This window comes from Panicum virgatum, chromosome 3K, assembly GCF_016808335.1.
Source record: "Panicum virgatum strain AP13 chromosome 3K, P.virgatum_v5, whole genome shotgun sequence".
NCBI classification, from domain to species: domain Eukaryota; kingdom Viridiplantae; phylum Streptophyta; class Magnoliopsida; order Poales; family Poaceae; genus Panicum; species Panicum virgatum.
Genome location: NC_053138.1, coordinates 44,677,550 through 44,700,721, shown reverse-complemented (window position 1 = coordinate 44,700,721; position 23,172 = coordinate 44,677,550). Strand labels below are relative to the sequence as shown.

The following is a 23,172-nucleotide window of genomic DNA, read 5'->3' as shown; positions in this document are numbered from 1 at the left end:
TCATGATTGCAGCTTCATAGAAAAATTACAATAAAATGGGTTGAAATATTTGCAACATGTAGAATCAACAAGTGAAACATAGCAAAGCTACCTACTGCAACATCTCGAAATCAACCGTTTAATATAAAAAAAAGCTAACCCGTTTAGATTTTGTCAACCTCGACCAATGTCGTGTACTACAAAAAGTACCTAGTCCAATACTTCTGAAACTTCAATTTTAGATTCAAATTTTGACTCTACGTTCCACCGACTTATAAAACATGCAATCTAATCACATACAAAAGCATGCTTTCACTGGATTGAAGTACCTTTTTCTACGGTTGCTCGCTGTAAGCAGCTACGATAATGATGGATATGTTCTCATCTCTAGCTAGATATTACATTACATGTCCTGTAGATTATGATTATTACATCCAAACGAGGTCACTACAAGACGTTACATTATACTCAAGTTTGCTGTTCGCAAAATTCATCCAAGAGCATGGCTGGACCTGGCCCAACTCATTATTTTACTTCAGGCAAGATGTTTAAAAGGACTTGAATAACTGCTATGTGTGCTACAGAACCCATAAATTTCTTCAGCCATGCATCCATTTTTATTCACCTAACCAAGTAATCACACTCATCTTAGCAAAACTTTATTTACTATGGCTGTGGCCTGCTCTGCACTATAAAGATATCTTTGCCAACCAAGCAGCCTTCCACATCTTGGGCACTCCCGAACTTCTGCTCCAGATACTGCCCAATAGCAGCGAGTCGCTGGCCAAACTGACCCCTAAAGGTTGCATCAACAGATAATGGCTTCTTGCTGTAATCTACCGTAAGACGAACCACTTCTCCATCAGCAGGACCAGAGGTGAGCACCACCATCTCCTCGCTGAAATTTGCAAAAGCTAGAGTGGTGACTCCGCCATCAAATTTGTCACACGAGAGTCTCCAAGGGGTGCCACGGGTTCCAGAAGCAAGGGTTTCTCCCAGTCCAGGGGCAACCTCGGCCTCGACCAACTTGGGATCATGATCAGATGGGCTAACAGTGTGAAGCACAAAGGAGAGATCTGGCTGCAGCATTTCTTGAACAAGAATGGCCATCTTTGCATCTTTCTGAGGGACACCAGCCGCTCGGCGGCTAAGGACTGCTCTCCTTGTGTATAATGATGCCCAAACCCGTCCAACCGCAGCTCCAAAGGAACTTGGGTCAGAGAGGCTGACATTAGGAATTGATTCATATAGCCCAGCGGCTGACATACCAGCCAAATCCTCCACGTTAGCAGTAGATCTGACAATTAGTCGAACATTCTGATCGAATGTATTTTTCAAAGATTCAATGATTTCTTTGGATGGAGAAAGAAGGGAAACCATTGCTTGAAGCTCTGATGTTAGTCTATCAAGTTCACCATTTTCAATTTGAGCGGCTTCAATCCTCTCTAGAAGCTTTGTGTAGGATTCTAATGATCCACTTTTTTTTAGGGAATCCTCCATAGATCCAAATGGAATCACAGCACCTGCAGGAACTCTGAATGCTGCTGGAATTCCTTGATCATTGTAAACTGACAAATAATCAATGAAAAAACAGCATAAGATAATAGAAAAATGGAAGATAAGGCCATGGAGAAAGCACTTTTGTTCTAACCCTATTAGCTTTTTCTTTAAGTACATAACAATGTCTACAGAACCATAAAATGCTGTGATAAGGCAGATGGTAACAAGTATTGGTTTTGTCACTATAGCACATAAAACGCTATTACCACGTTCTACATTGTTGCTACGAGCCTACCGATGAAATGTATGCTTACTAAGGAACAATACAGTGTTATCAGCTAGATTTACTTGCTTTGATGATACCATGGGTGTAAACTAGATTCTATCAAACTGCAAATATGAACTGATTTTCCTGTACTAGCAATAGCAATACAGAAATAAAATGATGACATACATTGATTAACTACGGAACTGCAGAATTAAAGCTATCTTACTACTTCCTGTTCAATATTTTCCCTTTTTTGACATGCAGAAATATACTTATTATATCTTTTTTAAACAGAAACAGTAGGGGAAATCCCTACTGATGTATATACTTACAACATCCCAGCAAATTGACTAGATTGTAATTAACACTTGTCAAATTTAAGAAATCTAATTCCTTAACAAAATATCCTGCTTCGTGAGTTTGCATGATGACTTCCTCCTTAACCTCATCAGAGATATCTATTTGTAAGAATGCTGGTAAACAAAAGTTGACATAGATTGATGAATCATTCAACAGAAATATGTACCTTTATTTGACAGTGAGGCCAGAACTGAAAGAGTTCCACATGCAGCAGCTTTTGCACCAGATGATTCAATTGATGCCTCTGGAAGCTCGAGCACACCAGACATAACATTCACACCTGAAGTATAACTCTTTGGCTGAAGTGATGCACCCCATACCGAAAAGAAAAGACATAAGTATGAGCAAGTTTAAAGCATGCAGCGTAACATGTAATCAGCATGACATTCAGTTCAACAATTTAAGGGGGGGAAATAACCTTAGACACATCTAACGACATGTCTATAGCCAGTGGTGGGGAGAATTCTTCTGGTAACTCTCGCGCAAATAAATTTCCTCCACTGGATGTGTCTGAAGATATGGCAGCACTCCCATCTTCATTTGGAACTACTGATAGATCAACACTAGTGGATGATGCTCCCAACCTGTAATAAACACATGTGAGTTTCTGTCCAAGTCAACGGGAAAAAAGGGCAACCAAACTCACCAAAAATATTCAATTACCAGGGGCATAATTAGCAGTTGCCTAATACTTCACTATCATGTGGTGCCTAAATATTAACAATCAGGTTTACTAATAATTCAGTATGTAACAACCAATTCTACTTCCAACTATTCCTTCATTTCACAAAAAAAAACACTAATTTATACCATCTAAATAGGACTCAGGATTTCAGAACCTTCAAGCTGAATAAAATATGCTATCAACTCATTTGGTGATCCAAGAAAGATAACATATAACTTGCCAACTTTTAATCTTTCAGCCCAAGAGTTTCTATAGGTAAGCTTCCAACATATCTGTCTCACGCACGCATGGGGGGAGGGGGGGAGGTGGGCTATGGAAGAACTCGTTCACATCATTGAAGAGGTGAATGTCTTGTAGGAGTTGTTACAGATTACAAACGGTGGAGAAATTCCTGTGAAATATCTGACTGTATTGCAACGGCCACAAGGGGCAAACATATTACAGGAGAAAAAACATCTAGACTCTTGTGAAGTACCTAGACTAACCCTGACTCTTGTCATGCTCAGTCTGTGGGCAACGACGTTCATTCCCAGGATGTCCACACTTTATCAGCAAGTAGTTGGTTTAGAGATTGAGTAGTTTAGAGATTTGGTCGGTTACAATTGATGAGTAAGTTTAGGATTTGTTAACGGAGTCTGTTAGCTTGAGGATTAGTTGCATTGTATAGGAACCAGGGCTACATAATGCTCACGGATGTTCACGTGTAATCAAGAAGTTAAACCGAAACCCCTCCCATCCCAAGCCTTGCTCCTGGGTGCAACACACCATGGCGCCATCCAAGTTCAAGCATTTGATTCCTCATGTTCTACCGTCTCATCACTACAATCTACGCCCTCGCAACTACCCTTCCACAATCCGTTGTGACGCATCTACGCTTAACAAAAGTATCAATAGGAAAAATAGAATCAAAGAGCACAAGGGCATCTTACCAAGGGTTGGCAAAATATGAAAAAAATGAGATGTGGGTGGGTAGGTACAGATGCTATGATTTCCTCCCAAATCAGAAGTCCTAGGAAATAATAAATAAGTAATTTACTAACTTTTGATTCCTATCTTCTTGCTACCACAAGGAGCTCAAAATTCAAAATTAAATTAATTGAGGCCGTTATTAGAACAGTGATCCTCATCCAAGTAGGCAATGAGTTGATTCAAATAGCAACCAGTTTTTTTTTATTGTAACAATAACACCTCACAAGGGTTTAGAAGCACCGACAGTAATCAGCCAGTTCCCAGTGGGATTTAATAATTTTTTGAGACAATTTTGACAAAAACGTGTTTGAGAAGTATTTGGTTACATGTTTCGTTCTAAAGATAGGATCATAGGAGAACTTAATCGGCAATTACTACCTCTATTTCACAAATCACAATGTTTGCCTGGCCCTCTATATAAAGCAAACTTTGAATCATTCATAATCTTAATAGATGGATGGAACCTCTCTATATAAAGAGAGAAGATGGATCAATCAAATAAAAACCAGGGCATCGCCACAGCCCTTTCTTTTCCTGGTGAGGAATCTTAGCTCTGGAGTACGGCAGGTTCTAAGGGGCTCTCTTTCATCACAGCCCTAACCTGGGTAACTAGGTTACTAGGTCCGGACAATCTTTAAATTCTAACAGACGTGAATGTAATCCGTTTGTTCTGAGGGGTGCGTGTTGTAACACGTGTTGTAAGTCTCTTCTTTTATTAATGCAATAATACACAACTCTCCTGCAAGTTTGAGAAAAAAAAATCAAAGAAAAGCAAGACATCAATCTATTACCCCAGTCCACTTTCTCCTATCCCTGCCCTTGTTTTCTTTTTGATACGCAGTAGAGGTGTGTATCATTGCATTAAGAAGAAGAATGTGGAGCATACAACACCCCCAAAACACACGCACACGCACCCACATGGCAAGACATTAGTTATATTCACACCTATGACAACAAACAATGACCCAACCAAACAAACAGCCCTTATGATTGGCTACTACCTGGTGACGTCATGTTTGCTTGGTCCAGGGCCATCTAGATCAGTGTTCATAACATATGGTATCAGTTTACCCTAGTTTCAATCTGATCCCATGGCTTCTGCTGCTGAATCATTGGCCTCGATAAAGACTAATGCCAAGGAGATAGCAAGTAGCACCATCAACACTTTTAAGGATATGGGGGCATCCTCCACATGCACACCATCCCCATGGAGATGCACAAGAAGAGACTGTTGAGCGCCAGCAAAGGCAGCAGTGCGGCTCTAGGTGGCGGCACATAGGCTCCTAGCACGACAGATGGTGAGGGTGATGCATAAGCAGGGTTTACAAAACCGGTGGGAACCGGTCCGGTCAAACCGGTCCGGTCCGGTTCCGGTTTGGGCCGGTACCAAACCGGCCCAAATTCAAAATTCAAATTTGAATTCAAAAAAATGAAAAATTCCCAAAAAATTCCTAAAAATACTTCAAGGTGCGACAAATCTAATGGTGTCAAATTTTCTCAAAAATTCGTTCATTTAACATACTTTTCGGGCATTTAAAGTTAAACCAAAAAAGAAAAGGAAAAAAATGAGACGGCCCATTAAGGCCCACTTGGTAAACTAGTCAAACCAGCCGGTAAATCGGTCAAACCGGCCGGTATACCGTTCCAAACCGGTTACACATGCGATTTTAAATTTGGATTTGAATTCAAACCGGTCAAACCGCCCGGTAAACCGGTCAAACTGGCCGGTAAACCGGTCTAACCGGCCGGTATACCGGTACGAACCGGTTGAACTGAGTTTTTTGAATTCAAATTTGAATTCGACCGGTACCGACCGGTTTCTGGCCAAACCGGACCGGTATACCGGTACCGGACCCCGGCGGTTTGGCCGGTCCGGTCGGTAAATGAAACCCTGTGCATAAGAGGAAGGAAACAACTGCACACCACAGCCATCCAAGTCTTAAGGGCTCTTTGACTAAGCAGATCTGTTGCTACTAAAATATTCAACGCAGTGGGAGACTTTGTATTGGGCAATCTAGCAATAGCGCTATAGCAAGAGCTCATTCAAACTTGTTATCTTTTGCTTCCTGGCCAGCTTGCTGCGCTAAACAGACACCATCGTGAGTCAATGATTGTCTGGTGGATCTTGTTAGGTTTCATGCACCAACCAGATGAACCCAAAAGCTTAAGCTATTGGGAAGAGGTGGGAAATCCACTAATACTCCACAACACTCCCACTCACATGCAGCCGGAACAAATCGCAAATGTGGAAATAAAGAAGGGAGCGGAGGACTTAAAATATGCCTCTACCAAGACTTCCTCTACCAAGACTCGAACTCAAGACCTCTGGCTTTGATTACCATGTTAGGTTTCATGCACCAACCAGATAAACCCAAAAGCTTAAGCTGTTGGGAATGGGCGGGCAATTCACTAATACTTCACAACAGATCTCAGGTATGCAAGTCTGCCCTACAGGTTATTCGCTTGTCAATTGTTGCTTGATTTATTCAGTTCCTTTCTCATTCTAGCCATGCTAATTCAGTACAGGTCGTTTAGCTTTACATAACACTTCAACACTATGGAGCTGCTGATTGTAACCCCCCCCCTCCCCCTTTAAAAATTGAAATACAGTTTTGTTATTCAGATTCAGATAAATTAAATATTGTCATTAGCAAAGTTGATTTTTTTTCATGACAAGTGAGTAACACATTCCAGATTAGAATGAATAAAATTCTAGCAGAATAGAATATAACCTGACATGTTTTCCCTCAAGTAACCTTACGTTTGCAATTGTATCATCGTCTTCACAAGTTATGAATACAACTTTCTCCTGGACATATATCAGCAGAAACATTTGTTAAAAAATTGAACCACAAGGAAAAGAAAATGAGTCTTTTAGTACTAACTTGACGAGCTCTAACACCAAGATGTGATAGGTGAGGTAATTCTTGTAGAAGAATAACACCCACTATGTTATTCCCAGCAGCTTTGACCTGTCGAATGACAAGCCAAACTTTGGCTATATCAGTTATTTGTCCAGACAAGATCAATTAACCAGGGATTTAATTGTTTAAAGGTACCTCTTCATCTCCATCAGCTTTATTTACAACTAGCACAACAGGTTCTTTGATGGATGACGGCAATGATCCAGGAACTATTCTTTCAACCTGAATAAAAGAACTAATGACATAAAAAGCATTGCTATAAACACATGAATTTTCAACTGTAATATGATAGGCTAAGATGGTTGTGCTTGTTTTAAAGATTCAAGGGTAGGCCATACTTCTGCATGGAGCAAGGTTATGCGCAACTCATACTCTGAACTGAAATCATGCTAAAAGCATATAGCCTGATATGACAAATCTGTATGATCTATGCTCAAGTTTTCAATAACAATTTACATGAATGATAATATGCTTGGCCTACTGCAACATGTTTCTAAACAGAAATTGAAGATACCTGTATCAGAGCTCCATGGGCCACTCCAGGAACAAGAACATCCCAAACAGATGATCCAAGTACTGCTCGAGTAGCTTTCAAAAGCACAGTGCAAAGTTTGGAGACCTGAAAAATAATACTGAAACATATATAAATAGTTAGGTTCACATCAATTAGATTGATTGTTAATCTAAATATCAGTATCATCCAATTTATATGTACGAGAACAGTACTGTTGTTCCAAAAGGAAATTACCCAGCACGAATTTCAGCCTCAGTGTATGTTCTTACACTGTTCTCTGGTATTCCAAGGGCTTTCCCAAGAACCTGCATAAGCAGACAGTCACAGAGCACTCTCAAATTTTAGCAACATCACAATTCACAAGAAACTTTAAGTAGGAAATAATAAATGGAAAATATATTTGCTCATCTTCTGGTGAACGTAACATCTACACCAGTAGGTGATGCATTGGCCAAAGAGTCTGGTTTTTTTTTTTTTGAGGGCAAAAGATTCTGGTTTTGTTGTGACGTCCAATTTTGTTAGCAAATGCAAATTTGTAAAGTCAGGAAATCTAAACTCCGTAGAGTTATAAATGCATGTATAGGTTTGTTAAGCTATGATATGAGTCCATATGTTCTCTTATATTTGGTTAGTTTATTTTCTTAGGTGTGATTGGATGCCTGGACTAAATGCAGCTTGACTTAAATCTAAAAGACTGGATGCCCATTTTAGATGTATATGTATCTTTTGTAGTTTCCCCGTTGTATAAGGGGTTTTGTGCATATTTCCTAACACCTGTACATGTATATATTCGGGCCTAGAGCCCTCACAATGAATACAAGTGCTATTCATAATAGCCCAGACTAGGTATAGCCTGGCTAAGATCTAAATCAGTCCAGTCTAAGCCTGCCTTGCGCAATGCAATCTACCAGTGTCTGGTTTACCTGTGTAAGCTAAGCATATGCTCTAAAGCTCATGTTTGCTTGGCTGGCTACACATGATGTGGTAACTGTAGGAAGGAATGATTCCAATGTATTCCTCCAAACCCTAGAAGAGTGGGTATATAGTAACTGTACATGGGCCTCTAGATGGGCCTTAACACTTGGGCCATAAGGGCCACTCACAAATATACCAACAACCCCCCCCCCCCCCCCCCCCCCCCCGCGTAGTCTGAACTACCGGCGCAGCGGAGTTCAAGACTGGATAACAAAGAAAGCACACACAGGGCAAACACCCTCCTGCAGCCACAACTAGCCACTTGCTACGTTGAGGCTGAAGCGAAACTCCGAGAAGGTCGAGGAGGGGAGACCCTTGGTAAAGATGTCAGCAAACTGGGAGGTGGTCGGGACATGGAGTACCCGAACATCGCCGATAGCGACCCTGTCGCGAACGAAGTGCAAGTCGATCTCCACATGCTTCGTCCGCTGATGCTGAACGGGGTTGGTGGAGAGATACACGGCGCTAACGTCGCAGTAGACGAGCGTGCTCTTGGCGAGCGGGCTATGGAGCTCCGCCAAGAGCTGTCGTAGCCAGGACCATAGTCACAAAGTTCCCGGATCGATCGGGTCGAGGAACGGGGTCGAGGATCGAGGGTCGATACTTTGTAGAATTATGGTACGAATGGGGTATACCCGTTCGGAACGAGAATTCCAAATATGGTACGTGACTCCGTCGTTTATGGGTCGACCCTGGAACGTGCTTGGGTCGAGGGTACTTCGAATCTCCAAAATCAACAAATCCAACACAGGCCACGCATGAAAAACCCATCACAGTGATAAAAAAAAGCCCATCAAACCAACCTACGGAGTAAACCTTATCCACTCCTCCTGTCCTCCACTCCACCCGTCGCCTCCTCTCCCCCAGCCGCCGCCGCTCGCCCGGCCACCCGCGCCTGCTCCTCCGCTGCCCAGGCCGCCGCCGCCTACTCGCTCCTGATGGATAAGTCTTTGCTGTTGGTCTTTGTGGTCCCTTGTACCCCTGCAGCATCTTGTAGTCCTTAGCATCTTGGACTGCAGGCATCTCTTGTACCCCTGCAGCATCTTGGACTGCAGGACAGCAGTTAGTGTCCTCTCTAGGACAGCAGTTAGACTAGTGTTAGACTAGCATTATTGGCTTCGTTTGCTGCCCAGCAGCCTGCTGTATATATATGTGGCCACCCCTCCCGTTGGAAGGCTTGGCATTGTGAGTGTGAATGAAGAAAAACCCAGAAAACTTCCCCAACTTGAGTGTCATCCTCTCAGCTCAATGAGTGAAAATTGAGCTGCTAACATCTGGTATCAGGGCCGTACTTTCCTGTAGACTGGATATCTCCTGTTCTTCTCCCTCCCAAGCAGCAGTAGCAGTTGCTGCAGCACCAGTAGCAGCTAGCGCAGCAGCAGCAGTTAACGCAGCAGCACCTGCAACAGCCCCTCAGCTCGTCTGAGGATGTGTCTTCTCCACGCAGCAGCCCCTTGGAGGCGCGCCATGTCCGACGCACCGTCTCAGCGCTCGGTCGCCTCGAGCGCACGGCGTCAGCGAGATGCCGAGCTCGCCGCGGCAGAGGAGCGCAGGCGAGCGACGGCACAATCCGCTGCAGCAGCGGCGAGGGCTGTCAGGCTGGCTGCAGCGGAGCTGGCAGCGGCCAGGGCGGAGGTGGAAGCAGAGGCGGCGGAGGATGCAGCGCGTGCGGCGGAGGTCGAGGTTGAGACCTTGCGCGGCAGCCTCAACGGCTCCATCGCCGGCGACACCACCGCCGACGGGGACCTTGAGGAGTTGGAGAGGGAGAGAGCGCGGGAGCGGACTGCGCGGTGGGCAGCAGCCAACCCCGGCGGCGGCGGCCTGGAGGGCGGCGCGCCTGGCGACGGTCCAGGGGCCCGCGCGCCCGGCGATGGACCAGGGGGCCGCGCACCCGGCGGCGGAGGCCGCGCCCCTGGCGGCGCGGCGCGCAGGGCGGTGGCGGCGTTCCTGGCTGGGGTGCGCGCGGCGGCGCCCCCGGCTACCACGGCCTCCAGGCGGTGGTCAGGGTCGTCGGTCCCGGCGGTGGGTGGCCCACCCTCACCAAGACCAACTACGTCGATTGGGCCACAGTCATGGAGGTGAAGCTCCAGGTGCGGCATATGTGGGAGGCAGTCTGGTACGGCGAAATTGACTACGATGAGGATCGACGGGCGCTGGATGCTCTCATCGCAGCAGCCCCGCCCGAGATGCAGTTCACGCTTTCCAAGAAGCGAACTGCCAAGGAGGCCTAGGACTCCATCGCTGCGGCACGTATCGGCAGCGACCGTGCCCACAAGACCACTCTCCAGGCACTTCGCAAGGAGTGGGAGAACCTGGCCTTCAAGCCAGGTGAGGATGTTGATGACTTCGCCCTCCGTCTCAACACTCTGCTGCAGAAGGTGGTGCAGTTCGGCGACGACACCTACGACGAGGAGAGCCGTCGAGAAGCTCTTCCGCTGCATCCCCGAGAGGTACAGGCAGACCGCTCGCTCAATCGAGTCTCTGCTGGACCTCTCCACCATGACGATCGAGGAGGCGATAGGTCGCCTCAAGGTCGTCCACAGCGACGAGCCACAGCCTCCCTCGGGAGGCATCTCCATCGGTGGGAAGCTTCACCTTACTCAAGAGCAGTGGGAGGCCCGGCGCGGTGACAGGAGGAGGGGGGAGCCCTCTTCCTCGACTGGTGGCCGCAAGCGCGGCCGCGAAAGGGGCGCGGAGGTGCCCAAGCCGGGGCACGAGGGCGCGCCGAGGGTGGAGCCCGCGGAGATGCTCAGGGCGGCGCCGCCGATAGCCCCAAGGCGGCACGAGACGACGCCTGCCACAATTGTGGCAGGCCCGGCAACTGGGCCAGGGACTGCCCGCAGCGGAGGCGTGGGGCCAAGCCCACATCACGGAGGCCCAGCCGGATGACAAGCCGGCTCTGTTCCTACTCCACGGGGACATGGAGCCGCATCCGGTGGCACCGCCTGCCACCGCTCTACTCCACCTCGACGAGCCGCGTGCCCGAGTCCTCGGCAACGGCTCCGACGACGACAGGGTCGATGGCAGGTACCGCGACTCCGGCGCCACGCACCACATGACCGGGCGGCGGGAGTTCTTCTCCGACCGAGACGTCGACGTAGGTGGCTCCGTCAGGTTCGGGGACTCCTCCGCCGTGGAGATCAAGGGTGTGGGCTCCGTGATCTTCACCGCCAAGTCCGGAGAGCACCGGATGCTCACCGGAGTCTACTACATCCCGGCGCTGCGGAACTCCATCATCAACCTTAGGCAGCTTGATGAGAGCGGCTCCCGCGTGGTGAACGACAGCGGGGTCCTCCGCATCTGGCACTACCGTCGCCAGCTTCTCGTCAGGGTGGTTCGAGGGAAGAACCGCCTCTACATCCTCCACGTCGGGGTGGCCCAGCCTCTTTGTCTTGCAGCTCGCAGGGACGACGAGGCATGGCAGTGGCACGAGCGTTTTGGGCACCTCCACTTTGAGGCCCTGAAGCGGCTCGGCGCCAAGGAGATGGTGCGAGGCCTCCCATGCCTCGACCACGTGGAGCAGCTCTGCGACGTCTGCGTACTGACGAAGCAGAAGCGGCACTCCTTCCCCCAGCAGGCGAGCTTCCGAGCCAAGGAGCGGCTCGAGCTCGTACACGGGGACTTGTGTGGCCCGGTGACACCGGTCACACCAGGAGGACGGCGCTACTTCCTGCTGCTCGTCGACGACCTCTCCCGCTTCATGTGGGTGATGATCCTCGGCAGCAAGGGAGAGGCTGCGGACGCCATCAGGCGTGCTCAGGCTGCTGCGGAGGCGGAGAGCGGCCGCAAGTTGCGCGTGCTGCGCACCGACAACGGCGGCGAGTTCACGGCGGCCGAGTTCACGGCGTACTGCGCGGATGAGGGCATCCAGCTCCACTACTCCGCGCCGTACAGCCCGCAGCAGAACGGCGTCGTCGAGCGGCGCAACCAGACGGTTGTGGGGATGGCCCGGGCCCTCCTTAAGCAGAGGGGGATGCCGGCTGTCTTCTGGGGAGAGGCGGTGGTGACGGCCGTCTACATCCTCAACCGCTCGCCCACCAAGGCACTCGACGGCATGACGCCGTATGAGGCTTGGCATGGGCGTAAGCCGGCGGTCTCCCACCTGCGAGTCTTCGGCTGCCTCGCGATCGCCAAGGAGCTTGGCCACATCGGCAAGCTCGACGACAGGAGCACTCCGGGAGTGTTCATCGGCTACGCGGAGGGTTCGAAGGCCTACCGCATTCTCGACCCGGAGACAGCGTGTGCGCACGGCGCGCGACGTTGTGTTCGACGAAGGACGAGGATGGGCGTGGGGCAAGGCGGTGGACGACGGCTCGGCTCCGACGTACGACGACTTCATCGTCGAGTACGTCCACTTCGAGGGAGCTGGGGGAGTATGTAGCTCTTCTTCGCCGAGCGTGCCTACCCCGGTCCCCGAGCCTCCACCGACTCCGGCGCCCGCCACACCGGCGGCACCACGCCCTTCAGCTACGACTCCGGCTGCGCCGAGTTCCTCGGCTGCACCACCACAGCCGGCGACGCCGCGCACTCCAGTACCGATAGCCACTCCTCCGGGCTCGTCTACTTCGACACCTGCTCGTGCTGAGCACAGTCCGGTGGAGTTCGCTACTCCGCTCTCTCACGACGAGGAGCGCGTCGACGCGTATCACGACGGCGAGCCGTTGCGGTACCGTACGATGGAGGGCCTTCTCGGTGATCAGCCGGTGCCGGGACTGGTGCCTCACGACCTGGAGGCGCAGTTGCACCTCGCGTGTGACGACGGCGAGCCTCGATCTTTCGCAGAGACCGAGGGACACGCGGCATGGCGTGCCGCGATGCAGTCGGAGATGGCAGCCTCGGAGAGTTTGTAAGTTGCCGCTGTTGTAGTTGAAGGGGAGCGACCCGTGGACGGGATGGTGCTGAGCGCGGGAGGAAAGGCATGTATGCGGGTTGCGGGCTGCCGCGAACGCCGCAAAAAGCAAGTGGCGGTATGCGGGCTGCCGCATACGCCCGCGACGGAGCTTGCGGCTCATGCGGACGCGGGGCGGGCAGCCGCAAACCGCCCCGCTTGCATGTATACCTCCTCCGCTGCCCAGGCCACCGCCGCCTGCTCGCCACGGGCTGACTTCCCCGCCCATCTTGCTTCCTCCGCCGTCTCCACGGGCTGACTTCCCCGCCGCCGCAGCTAACGTGCGAGCCTCCGCCGCCGTCGCCCGACGCCCCAACTCGTCCCATACTGCCGCTGGTGAAGGAGAAGGCAAGACGGGCGAGGCTCAACAGTAACGCCCAAGAAGTGGTGAAGCTGACCAAGATCCTTCATAGCAAACTCCTGCTGCAGAGAGGAGACGATGCGCTGAAGCAACTGCTGACTGGAGGCTGTGAGCACAATGTCATCAACATAGAGCAGCAGATAGGCAGTCTCATCCCCACGGCGGTAGATGAACAGAGAAGTGTCAGACTTGGCCTCAGTGAACTCCAATGTCAGCAAGAACGTGGCAAACCGAGAATACCAAGCCCGAGGAGGCTGCTTCAGACCATAGAGGGACTTGTTGAGCCGGCAGACCATATCCGGACGACTGGAGTCCACAAATCCCGCCGGCTGACTGCAGTAGACTCTCTCTGACAGAGTGTCATGGAGAAAGGCATTCTTCACATCCAGCTGATGCACAAGCCATAAGCGAGAGAAAGCAAGCGAGAGGACCGTGCACACAGTAGCAGGCTTCACCACTGAACTGAAGGTCTCATCATAGTCCACACCATTTCTCTGGGTGAAGCCCCGGAGAACCCAGCGAGCCTTGTGGCGATCCAGTGTGCCATCAGCCCGACGCTTATGCGTCCAGATCCACTTGCCAGTGACCACATTGCAACCAGACGGACGCAGTACGAGGTCTCACGTCTGGTTGGCAAGAAGAGCCGCGTACTCCTCTTCCATCACGCGACGCCAGTGAGGATCCGCTAGGGCGTCACGGACAGAGGAGGGTACCGTAGAGATTCGCGGCTCTCCCTCGGTGGCGGAGAGAGTCGCGGCCTGAGAAGCCATCCGCCGAGTCACCATGAGATAAATCCGACCAGGGTCCCGACGGATGACTGACCAGGGTCGAGAGCGAGTCGACGGAGGCGGCGGCGGCGTAGGTGGCGGTGGCGACGGCTCCTGGGTAGGCGCCGCTGGAGCCTCCGGAGCCGAAGGCGGCGCCGATGCCGGCACCGAACGACGCCGGTACACCTGCACCGGTTGAGCATACCGTGCAGGTGCCGGTGTACCGGGAAAACATGCAGGGAAAGGATAGACAAAGGTGGTTGAACCACCAGGTCAGGCGAAAACAAGGACTCCAACTCAGAGTCAGAGGAAGGTGTGGAGGAGGTGGAGTACGGGAAATCCGACTCGTCAAACACAACGTGTCGGGAGATGAGGACCCGACGAGAAGTGAGGTCAAAGCATCGGTACCCCTTGTGGTCAGGGAAACTGGCAAATGGAAAGAAGATTACCATGTAGGAAGGAATGATTCCAATGTAGTCCTCCAAATCCTAGAAGGGTGGGTATATAGTAATTGTACATGGGTCTCTAGATGGGCCTTAACACTTGGGCCATAAGGGCCACTCACACATACACCAACAGACAACAGTAACCTTTCCCTGGCTGAAGGTAGAGTTACCCCTTGTGACTTGTGGCAGCTTGTAGGTATGATATTTTCAGCTAAAAAATGAACATGGCAAAAATTATGCGAATTTAAGCTTTAATTTGCTTAAAAGGATTCCAAGTCCGCATCAAGTGAATAGTTACAACAGTTTGCATGAATCGCATTCTCTATGAGTTGGAAGGATCTACTAGGAGATCGATACAGAAGCTAACACAGCAGAAAATTGACACAAATGGATTGCACTAACAGCAGTGAACCTGCAAAAACTAGTTTTTCAATCAATCTCTTAATGCTAGCATCAGGCTTTTGCAAATATAAAGTTTGCATAGAAATCCAATGTTTTATCAAAGAATCACCAATTCACATTTCTCAACAGTCAACACATGAGATCTGCAGAAAACTAGCTAATGAAGCAAGGAAACCAACCGTTGTTCTATAAATCCTACTGCAACAGCCAACACTAGAGGTGTTGGTTAACAAATTGGGAAGAAGAAAGCAAACATTAGCTATCAGATTGGGAGCTTTAGGAGACAGTCAGGCATCCAGCTGCAAGTAGTCAAGACATGGTGGCACGGGACAAAACCATTCCTGTTGCAGCAGGCACAGGTACGGAGCACATACACTTGCAGCTGCTGCATGTTGAAGTATAAGTGAATTGCCCACCTCTTCCCATCAGCTTAAGCTTTTGGGTTGAATTAGTTGGTGCATGCAACGCGATATGGTATCAGGCCAGAGGTCTCGAGTTTGAACCCTGACGGGCACGATTAAATAAAATGATTGCAGCCGACTACAAATTTCCACGTTTGAGACTTGAGGGAGCCGGCACGTGAGAGGGGAGTGTTGAAGTATAAGGCCAGTCCCATTGGAAGTTTGGTGAGAGTTTCATGCACATTAAATAGGGTGCTATGTCACCATTTTAGATGATGTGGCACTGATTTAATGAGAAGAGAGATGAAATGAGTTTCATCTAGATGAAACCATGTATGCACAGTTACCAACACTTGATGAGTCTTAGAATTAAATAGGATGAGAGCCTATGAAATATCAAACATGAAACAATGCATTGTGGGGGTGAGTTTCATCCATGGTTTCATTTGCGTTTTAGTGATGTGACACTCTTGGAAACAACAAAATGAAACCACCCATTGGATTAACCTAAGTGAATTGCCCACCTCTTCCCATCAGCTTAAGATTTTGGGTTGAATTGGTTGGTGCATGCAACTCGATTGTGTATAATGCGTGGGATGATTGCATTGTGCCTCTAGGGCAAATATATAGGAGTACATGGCTTGGAGGGCAAGTAGCCTCTCCTAGAGATAAGGAAGGTTATCCTGGGATTACAATCAATCCTAAACTAACTATATCCGGAGCTGCCTATTATACTCTAATACTGCAGAGCACGTACCCCTTGCCGCCACAGGAGCTGGAGTCAGCAAGGGAGGTGCTGCTGATCCCTGCTAACAGCGGAGGTCAGACTCATGGAGGCAGCATACCTTATCAGCCGCTGAAGAATAGAGGAGCATGACGCAGTGTGCAGACACTACTTTGGTAATTCTTCTATTATAAGAGGGCAAAATTTTCTGTTTTAGTTAAGCAAGAACAAATCTAACACTCCATACCTTTTTTCACTTCCTCTTTGGATGCCTTCCTCAGCCTCATGTATCCTTTTTCACACAAACACGCTTTGCTCACTGTGATTGCTGTTCTTTTCCAACTACACCCTATATTCTTCTAACATGGTATCCAAACAAATCACAGATCTCTACTACCTTCCGAACTCAAGCACACATATAGAATAACCACTATTGTTATAAAATGTTTATTTACTATAATGTAAAACCTATTCTTTCAAATATTTATGCACGTTTTAGTAAATCCATCTTCTATAAAGTTGCAATATGGTACTCTAAGTTAACTTAAATTACTTGTGGAGATGGATGGTAACATCCTCATCAAGCAGTCTGCCAGAGAAGTATGGGTAAAAGTGATGCAGTTTTATCCCAGTCAAGCTATAGGCGGAGAGCGGAATAACATATAATTTGACTTAATGATAACAGGGTCCATCTACTTTAGATTCAATAGACTCACCTCAACTTTTTCAGGGAATATAAAAAGAAGTGCTTCTGAGTATTCTTCTGTTAGTCTTCTTGTTCTATCAAGAGTGGCTTTGAGTCTTAGTGCCCAAATATACTTTCCATCCTCACTGCCTACACACATGACAAGAACAGTTGCAGGGTAGTCCACACCACAATGAGAACAGAAGTAGGAATGCACATTCATGGATCATGGTTTCATGGGGTGTTTAACGAGAAAATGCACCTTCAGTTTCAGATAGACCTTTCTGCTTCCAAGAAAGAAGCTCATTCCCTATAGCAATACACTCCTCTGGTTTCCAACCTGAAAAGCTAACTTGATTGATGCCAATGGCAAGGGCCTCAAGGGCGTCGCCCCATATACTTGTATTTCTATCTCTATCCAGACCCTGTGCAAGTGAAGCTGATCCCCCTAAGGCTTCAAGAGCATTGATGTATCTGTTATGGTACCAGAGCAATAAAAATAAAATCACATTTACCTCCAAGCATAACCTAGGTACGTAAGAAAGCACCATAACTAAAAGGAATCAATTTAATGTCAATTATGTCATTACCTGCTTAACAATACAAATGAATAATCCTCAAGCCCAATCTCACAAAGACGCCACTGCAAAACTTCACCAGTTAATATAATTGAAATACAAGGACCCAATTCAAACTCATATTTTATCAGTTTTGTTTGAAAAAATAACCTTTTGTCGCATTGCGATAGCAGCATCTGGTGCATCGTTTCTAAGGCCACTTTCAAGACCCTTCATTAGAAAGGATCTTAGAGAAAATAATGATTGCAAGGTCTTGAGCAAAACTTGAATGCCACCATTTTTATCCAAATCTTTTGCATCTTCTCGTTCGTCCAAATTCTGAGATACAGTAGAATCACAGATAAACATATGAATTAGACATTATACTGGCGAGCAGTGGGTCCATCTACTCGATGAACTGGTTAAAAATAAGCTTTTAAGATAAGCAGTAACAACTGTTAAATTGTTAAAAAACCAATATGTCTATGAGGAACTAGGTGGTTTAGATATTGAGAAAAAATTGGCACATAAATCCATGTTTAAGGGGACTTGGACCAAAGTTGTGGGATTGTACACCCATGGCTGATAAACATTGACATGGCAATATACCCTGCAAGGCATAAAGATTAACAGGACTTGAGTACAGTAGTGAAGATGAGGCTATCCTTTCTATCAAGTTGCCAAACCATAGACGTGCAAGAACACAAACAGCAAAGCCTTCTAGCCCAAAGCAATCATGTGATGCAGGATTCGGTAAAAAAACATATGCCATGACTTTTTTTACTCATCTGTATCAAAGAGATAGGCAGTCTGATTTTAGAGAAGCTCACCTTTTTTGTTTTCACAAAGGATGCGAGAGCTTCCAAGGCAGACTCGCTCAAAGATTCCTTGATGGACTGCACTTGCTCCAGTAGGCTACAATGCACAAGTTACTATGTCAAGTACTGAAAAAATGCATTAGACCACTAGAGTAAATAGTATTGATGCAGCAGAGGAGCTCATCTTGTTGGTGTATATGTGAGCCCATGTATGGAGGCCCATCTAGAGGCCCATATATAGGAACTATATATCCCACCCTTCTAGGGTTTGGAGGAATACACACAATCATTTCCTCCTACATGGTTATCAGCTAGCTTTCTCCCTCTTTCTCTCTTCCTTCTCTAGCTGCAGCCGCCACCGCCGGCACCATGGCCGGCCGGCCGCCGGCGCCGCCCCTCCCTTGCCTCCCCTCCTTCCCTCCCCTTTCTTCCTTTCCCGGCGGCTACTCCCCTGCTTCCTCTGTTCTGGGCGCCGGCTCGAGTTCAGCCGATTGGGGATGCGCGTCCTTCCCTCCTCTTTTTTCATTTCCCGGCCGCTACTCCCCTGCTTCCTCTGTTCTGGGCGCCGGCTTGAGTTCAACCGATTGGGGATGCGCGCGGCAGATCCGGGGAGCCACGGCCGCCGCTCGTCCTCCGCCGGGAGGCAGCAGCGCACCCAGCGAGTGCCCCTTGGCGCCGCCCCTGCCACCGCCCCTTGGCGTGCGCCCACCATGCTGCAGCCGGCGTCGAGCGTCGCTGCGGAGGCCCTGCCTGGCCGCGCGTGGCCGCCCCACGTGTTGCAGCCGGCATCAAGGGTTGCCGCGGCGCCCTTGCCTGGCTGCGTGTGGCCGCCCCAAGGCGCCACCGCCGCGCCTGCTGCTGGCGCCGCCCCTGCTGCCCCCGCAGCCCCTGCTGCCGCGACCGGCGCGGACCCTGCTGCTGCGGCCAGTGCGGGCACGGCTGCCCCTGCTGCACCCTACGCCGCCGCCGCCCACGCCGCGGGCGCGGCTGGTGCGAGCACGGCCGGAGCCCCTGCGTTCCCCGCGGCTCCCGCCCCTGCTGCCGCGCGGCCGCGGGTGGCTCTACTCTGGCCGCGCCCAACGCCACCGCCGCCGCCGCTGCCGCCGCCCTCTGCGCCGCTGTCGCCGCAGCCCAGGGCGCGAGGGCCGCGGGCGCGGCGCCCGTGGCCGCGCGGCGCCTCTTCCTGTACCCGTGACGCCCGTGGCCGCGCCCGCGCCCACGACGCCTCTGCCCACGCCCATGGCGCCCGTGGCTGCGCCCGCGATGCCTCTGCCCGCGATGCCCGCGCCCGCGGCGCCCTTGCCTGCGTTCGGTATGCCCCCCGCGGACGCGCCGTTCGCCGCCGCCGCCTTCCGCGGGCAGCCGATCGCCTCCGGAGCTGCTACGGCCGACGCGGCTCTCGCCGCGGCCCTCCTCGCCGCCAAGTCCGAGGCTGCGGCGGCTCAGGAGCGGGCCCGCGTGGCTGCCCTCGCTTGGGAGCGCGAGCGCTCCGCCGCCGACGCTCTCACTCGTCGGGTCGCCACAGAGACGCCCTACTTCCTTGTCCCGCCCGTCGTCCCCTTCACCGAGCACGGCCCCCTCCTTGGTGCTCCTCTCACCGGCCAGACTGGTGGTGGGGGAGGCCGAGGGCGTCGGCGGCGGAGGAGACGTGGTGGTGGTGCTCGGGGCACTCCTGGCCCTGGAGGTATGTCCTGGCCATCCTTCAGCGCCCCATGGCCAGGGCGCAGCCCGATGTGGCCGTTTCAGGGTCAGGAGGAGGGGCCCTCGTCCTCAGCCCCAGCCGGCGGCCATGCTCGCCGCTGCTGCTCCCTTGTTCGCGCCGTTCTAGACCCCACCCGTTGCACCCAGCCAGCAGCCGTCCTGGCCTGGGGGGTGGGACCAGGCCACACTGGCGCAGTCCTTCAGCGCCATGGGACGGACGCCGCAGGTCAACACCGAGTGGGTCGCCGACTCGGGTGCCTCCTTCCACACCACCCCAGATGCTGGTATCCTCTCTTCTGTCCGACCCCCACACCCCTCTTGTCCTTCCTCCATCATGGTTGGTGATGGATCTTGTCTTCCTGTTACCGCCGTGGGTTCTGCTCCTGGCTCTTTTCGTCTTCCCAATGTACTTGTTGCTCCTCAGATGGTTCATAACCTTCTTTCCATTCGTCAGTTTACAGCTGACAATTCTTGTTCCATCGAGTTTGATTCTTCTGGCCTCACTGTAAAGGATTCGGCCTCCCGGCGTCCGCTACTCCGGTGTGACAGCACGGGGCCCCTTTACACCCTTCGCCTTCCTTCTTCCGCTGCACCACTCTCGCCTTCTTTTTCGCCCTGGCCGTCTTGGTCTGCCGCTTTTGCCGCGACGCCGTCTTCCACCACCTGGCACCGCCGTCTTGGTCACCCTGGCCGCGACATTCTAGCTCAGCTCGGTCATAGTACCGATGTTTCTAGTACTAGGGCTCCTGCTGAGCCCCTCTGCCGTGCGTGCCAACTTGGTCGTCATGTTCGGCTCCCTTTTTTTTCTTCTTCGCATGCGACGCATGCATTTGATCTTGTTCACTGTGACCTGTGGACCTCTCCTGTTCATAGCCTTTCTGGCTATAAGTACTATCTGGTGGTGGTCGATGATTTCTCGCACTACTCTTGTACGTTTCCTTTGCGCGTCAAGTCTGAGACCTTCCCCACCCTCCTCCACTTCTTTGCCTGGGTGTCCACTCAGTTCGGCCTCACCGTTAAGGCCGTCCAGTGTGACAACGGGCGGGAGTTCGACAACTCCACCTCCCGTTCTTTCTTCCTCTCTCGGGGTGTTCAGCTGCGTATGTCTTGTCCGTATACCTCTCCTCAGAACGGCAAGGCTGAGCGGATGATTCGCACGATGAACGACGTCGTGCGCAACCTTCTGATCCAGACCTCTCTGCCCCCGCGCTTCTGGGCTGAGCCTCCACACCGTCACCTACTTGCTCAACCGTCTTCCGTCCACTGCTTCTTCTGCTCCCACTCCACACCACGCTCTTTTCGGTACCCCTCCTCGCTACGACCACCTTCGGGTCTTCGGGTGTGCGTGTTACCCTAACACCTCCGCCACTGCTCCTCACAAGCTGGCGCCCCGCTCGCCTCATTGTGTGTTCCTTGGTTACTCCCCTGACCACAAGGGGTACCGATGCTTTGACCTCACCTCTCGCCGCGTCCTAATCTCCCGACACGTCGTCTTTGACGAGTCGGATTTCCCCTACTCCACCTCCTCCACACCTTCTCCTGACCCCGAGCTGGAGTCTCTGTTTCCGACTGACCCGGTGGTTCAGCCACCTTTTCCTGTCTGTCCTTTCCCTTCAGGTTTTCCCGATACACCGGCACCATTCCCGGTGATCCCTGCTGCGCCGAGCGCGGCCCCGGTGCCCGCAGTCGCACCACACGTGGCCCCCGAACCTCCGATCGTGCCGCGCGCGGACCCGGTGTCTCCAGCTGCGCCACGCGCGGCGTCGGCGCCTTCCCCTGCACCTGCGTGGTACGCTGAGCCGGTGCAGGTGTACCGGCGTCGTTTGGTGCCGACACCGGCGCCGCCTCCTGCTCCGGAGGCTCCTGCGACACCTCCACCGGAGGCGTCGCCGCCGCCGCCTCCACCGGCTCCCTCTCGAGCCGAGCCGGCGGTGTACCACCCGCCCGTCGTCCATCGGGATCCTCGACATATCCATCCCATGGTGATTCGGCGGATGGCGTCTCAGGCCGCGACTCTCATCGCCACCGAGGGAGAGCCACGGGTCTCTCCGGTACCCTCCTCTGTCCGAGACGCCTTGGCGGATGCTCACTGGCGTCGCGCGATGGAAGAGGAGTACGCGGCTTTTCTTGCCAACCAGACGTGGGACCTCGTGCCGCGTCCGTCTAGTTGCAATGTAGTGACTGGCAAGTGGATCTGGACGCATAAGCATCGGGCTGATGGCACACTGGAGCGCTACAAGGCTCGCTGCGTTCTCCGGGGATTCACTCAGCGACCTGGTGTGGACTATGATGAGACCTTCAGCCCAGTGGTGAAGCCAGCTACTGTGCGCACGGTCCTCTCGCTTGCGCTCTCGCACTCCTGGCCTGTGCACCAGCTGGACGTGAAGAATGCGTTTCTTCACGGCACTCTATCAAATACTGTCTACTGCTCTCAGCCAGCGGGATTTGTGGACTCGAGTCGTCCGGATATGGTCTGCCGACTCAACAAGTCTCTCTATGGTCTGAAGCAGGCTCCTCGAGCTTGGTACTCTCGGTTCGCCACGTTCTTGCTGACATTAGGGTTCACCGAGGCCAAGTCTGACATGTCTCTCTTCATCTACCGCCGTGGGGATGAGACTGCATATCTGCTGCTCTATGTCGATGACATTGTGCTCACAGCCTCCAGTCAGCAGTTACTTCAGAGTGTCATCTCCTCTCTACAGCAGGAGTTTGATATGAAGGATCTGGGTCAGCTCCACCACTTCTTGGGCGTCACTGTTGAGCCTCGCCCGTCTGGCCTAATCCTTCACCAGCGGCAGTACGCACTCGATATTCTGGAACGGGCTGGGATGACTGATTGCAAGCCCTGCTCCACTCCTATCGACACTCAAGCGAACCTGTCTGCTGATCTGGGTGATCCGATGGCTGATCCTACTGCCTACCGGAGTCTAGCTGGCGCTTTGCAGTACCTCACCTTCACCAGGCTGGACCTCACCTACACTGTTCAGCAGGTCTGTCTCCATATGCATGATCCTCGGGAGTCACACCTTGCTGCGCTGAAACGTCTCCTCCGCTACGTCCGTGGCACTGTGGACCTCAGCCTGGTGCTTCACCGCTCGTCCTCTGCTGAGCTGGTGGTCTACACCGACGCTGACTGGGCTGGCTGCCCAGACACTCGTCGCTCCACTTCCGGCTACGTCATCTTCCTGGGCGGCAACCTGGTCTCCTGATCGTCCAAGCGGCAGCCGGTTGTCTCCCGCTCCAGTGCT

General features: G+C 51.5%; 1 protein-coding gene across 1 annotated transcript in view; it reads right to left on the bottom strand.

Annotated features, from left to right (window-relative positions):
- Positions 1-201: 201 nt before the first annotated feature.
- LOC120699297 (phosphoglucan, water dikinase, chloroplastic-like) overlaps positions 202-23,172 on the bottom strand; it is a 30,012-nt gene continuing 7,041 nt past the window's right edge. The window contains exons 7-19 of the mRNA XM_039983259.1: positions 18,236-18,320; positions 17,577-17,744; positions 17,439-17,491; positions 17,111-17,322; positions 16,880-16,998; positions 7,434-7,504; positions 7,200-7,317; positions 6,821-6,907; positions 6,647-6,733; positions 6,494-6,570; positions 2,526-2,691; positions 2,274-2,406; positions 202-1,547 (exon numbers count right to left, since the gene is read on the bottom strand). Of these exons, the coding sequence (XP_039839193.1) occupies positions 646-1,547; positions 2,274-2,406; positions 2,526-2,691; positions 6,494-6,570; positions 6,647-6,733; positions 6,821-6,907; positions 7,200-7,317; positions 7,434-7,504; positions 16,880-16,998; positions 17,111-17,322; positions 17,439-17,491; positions 17,577-17,744; positions 18,236-18,320 (2,278 nt within the window). The 3' untranslated portion in view covers positions 202-645. The remainder of the gene's footprint in view (positions 1,548-2,273; positions 2,407-2,525; positions 2,692-6,493; positions 6,571-6,646; positions 6,734-6,820; positions 6,908-7,199; positions 7,318-7,433; positions 7,505-16,879; positions 16,999-17,110; positions 17,323-17,438; positions 17,492-17,576; positions 17,745-18,235; positions 18,321-23,172) is intronic.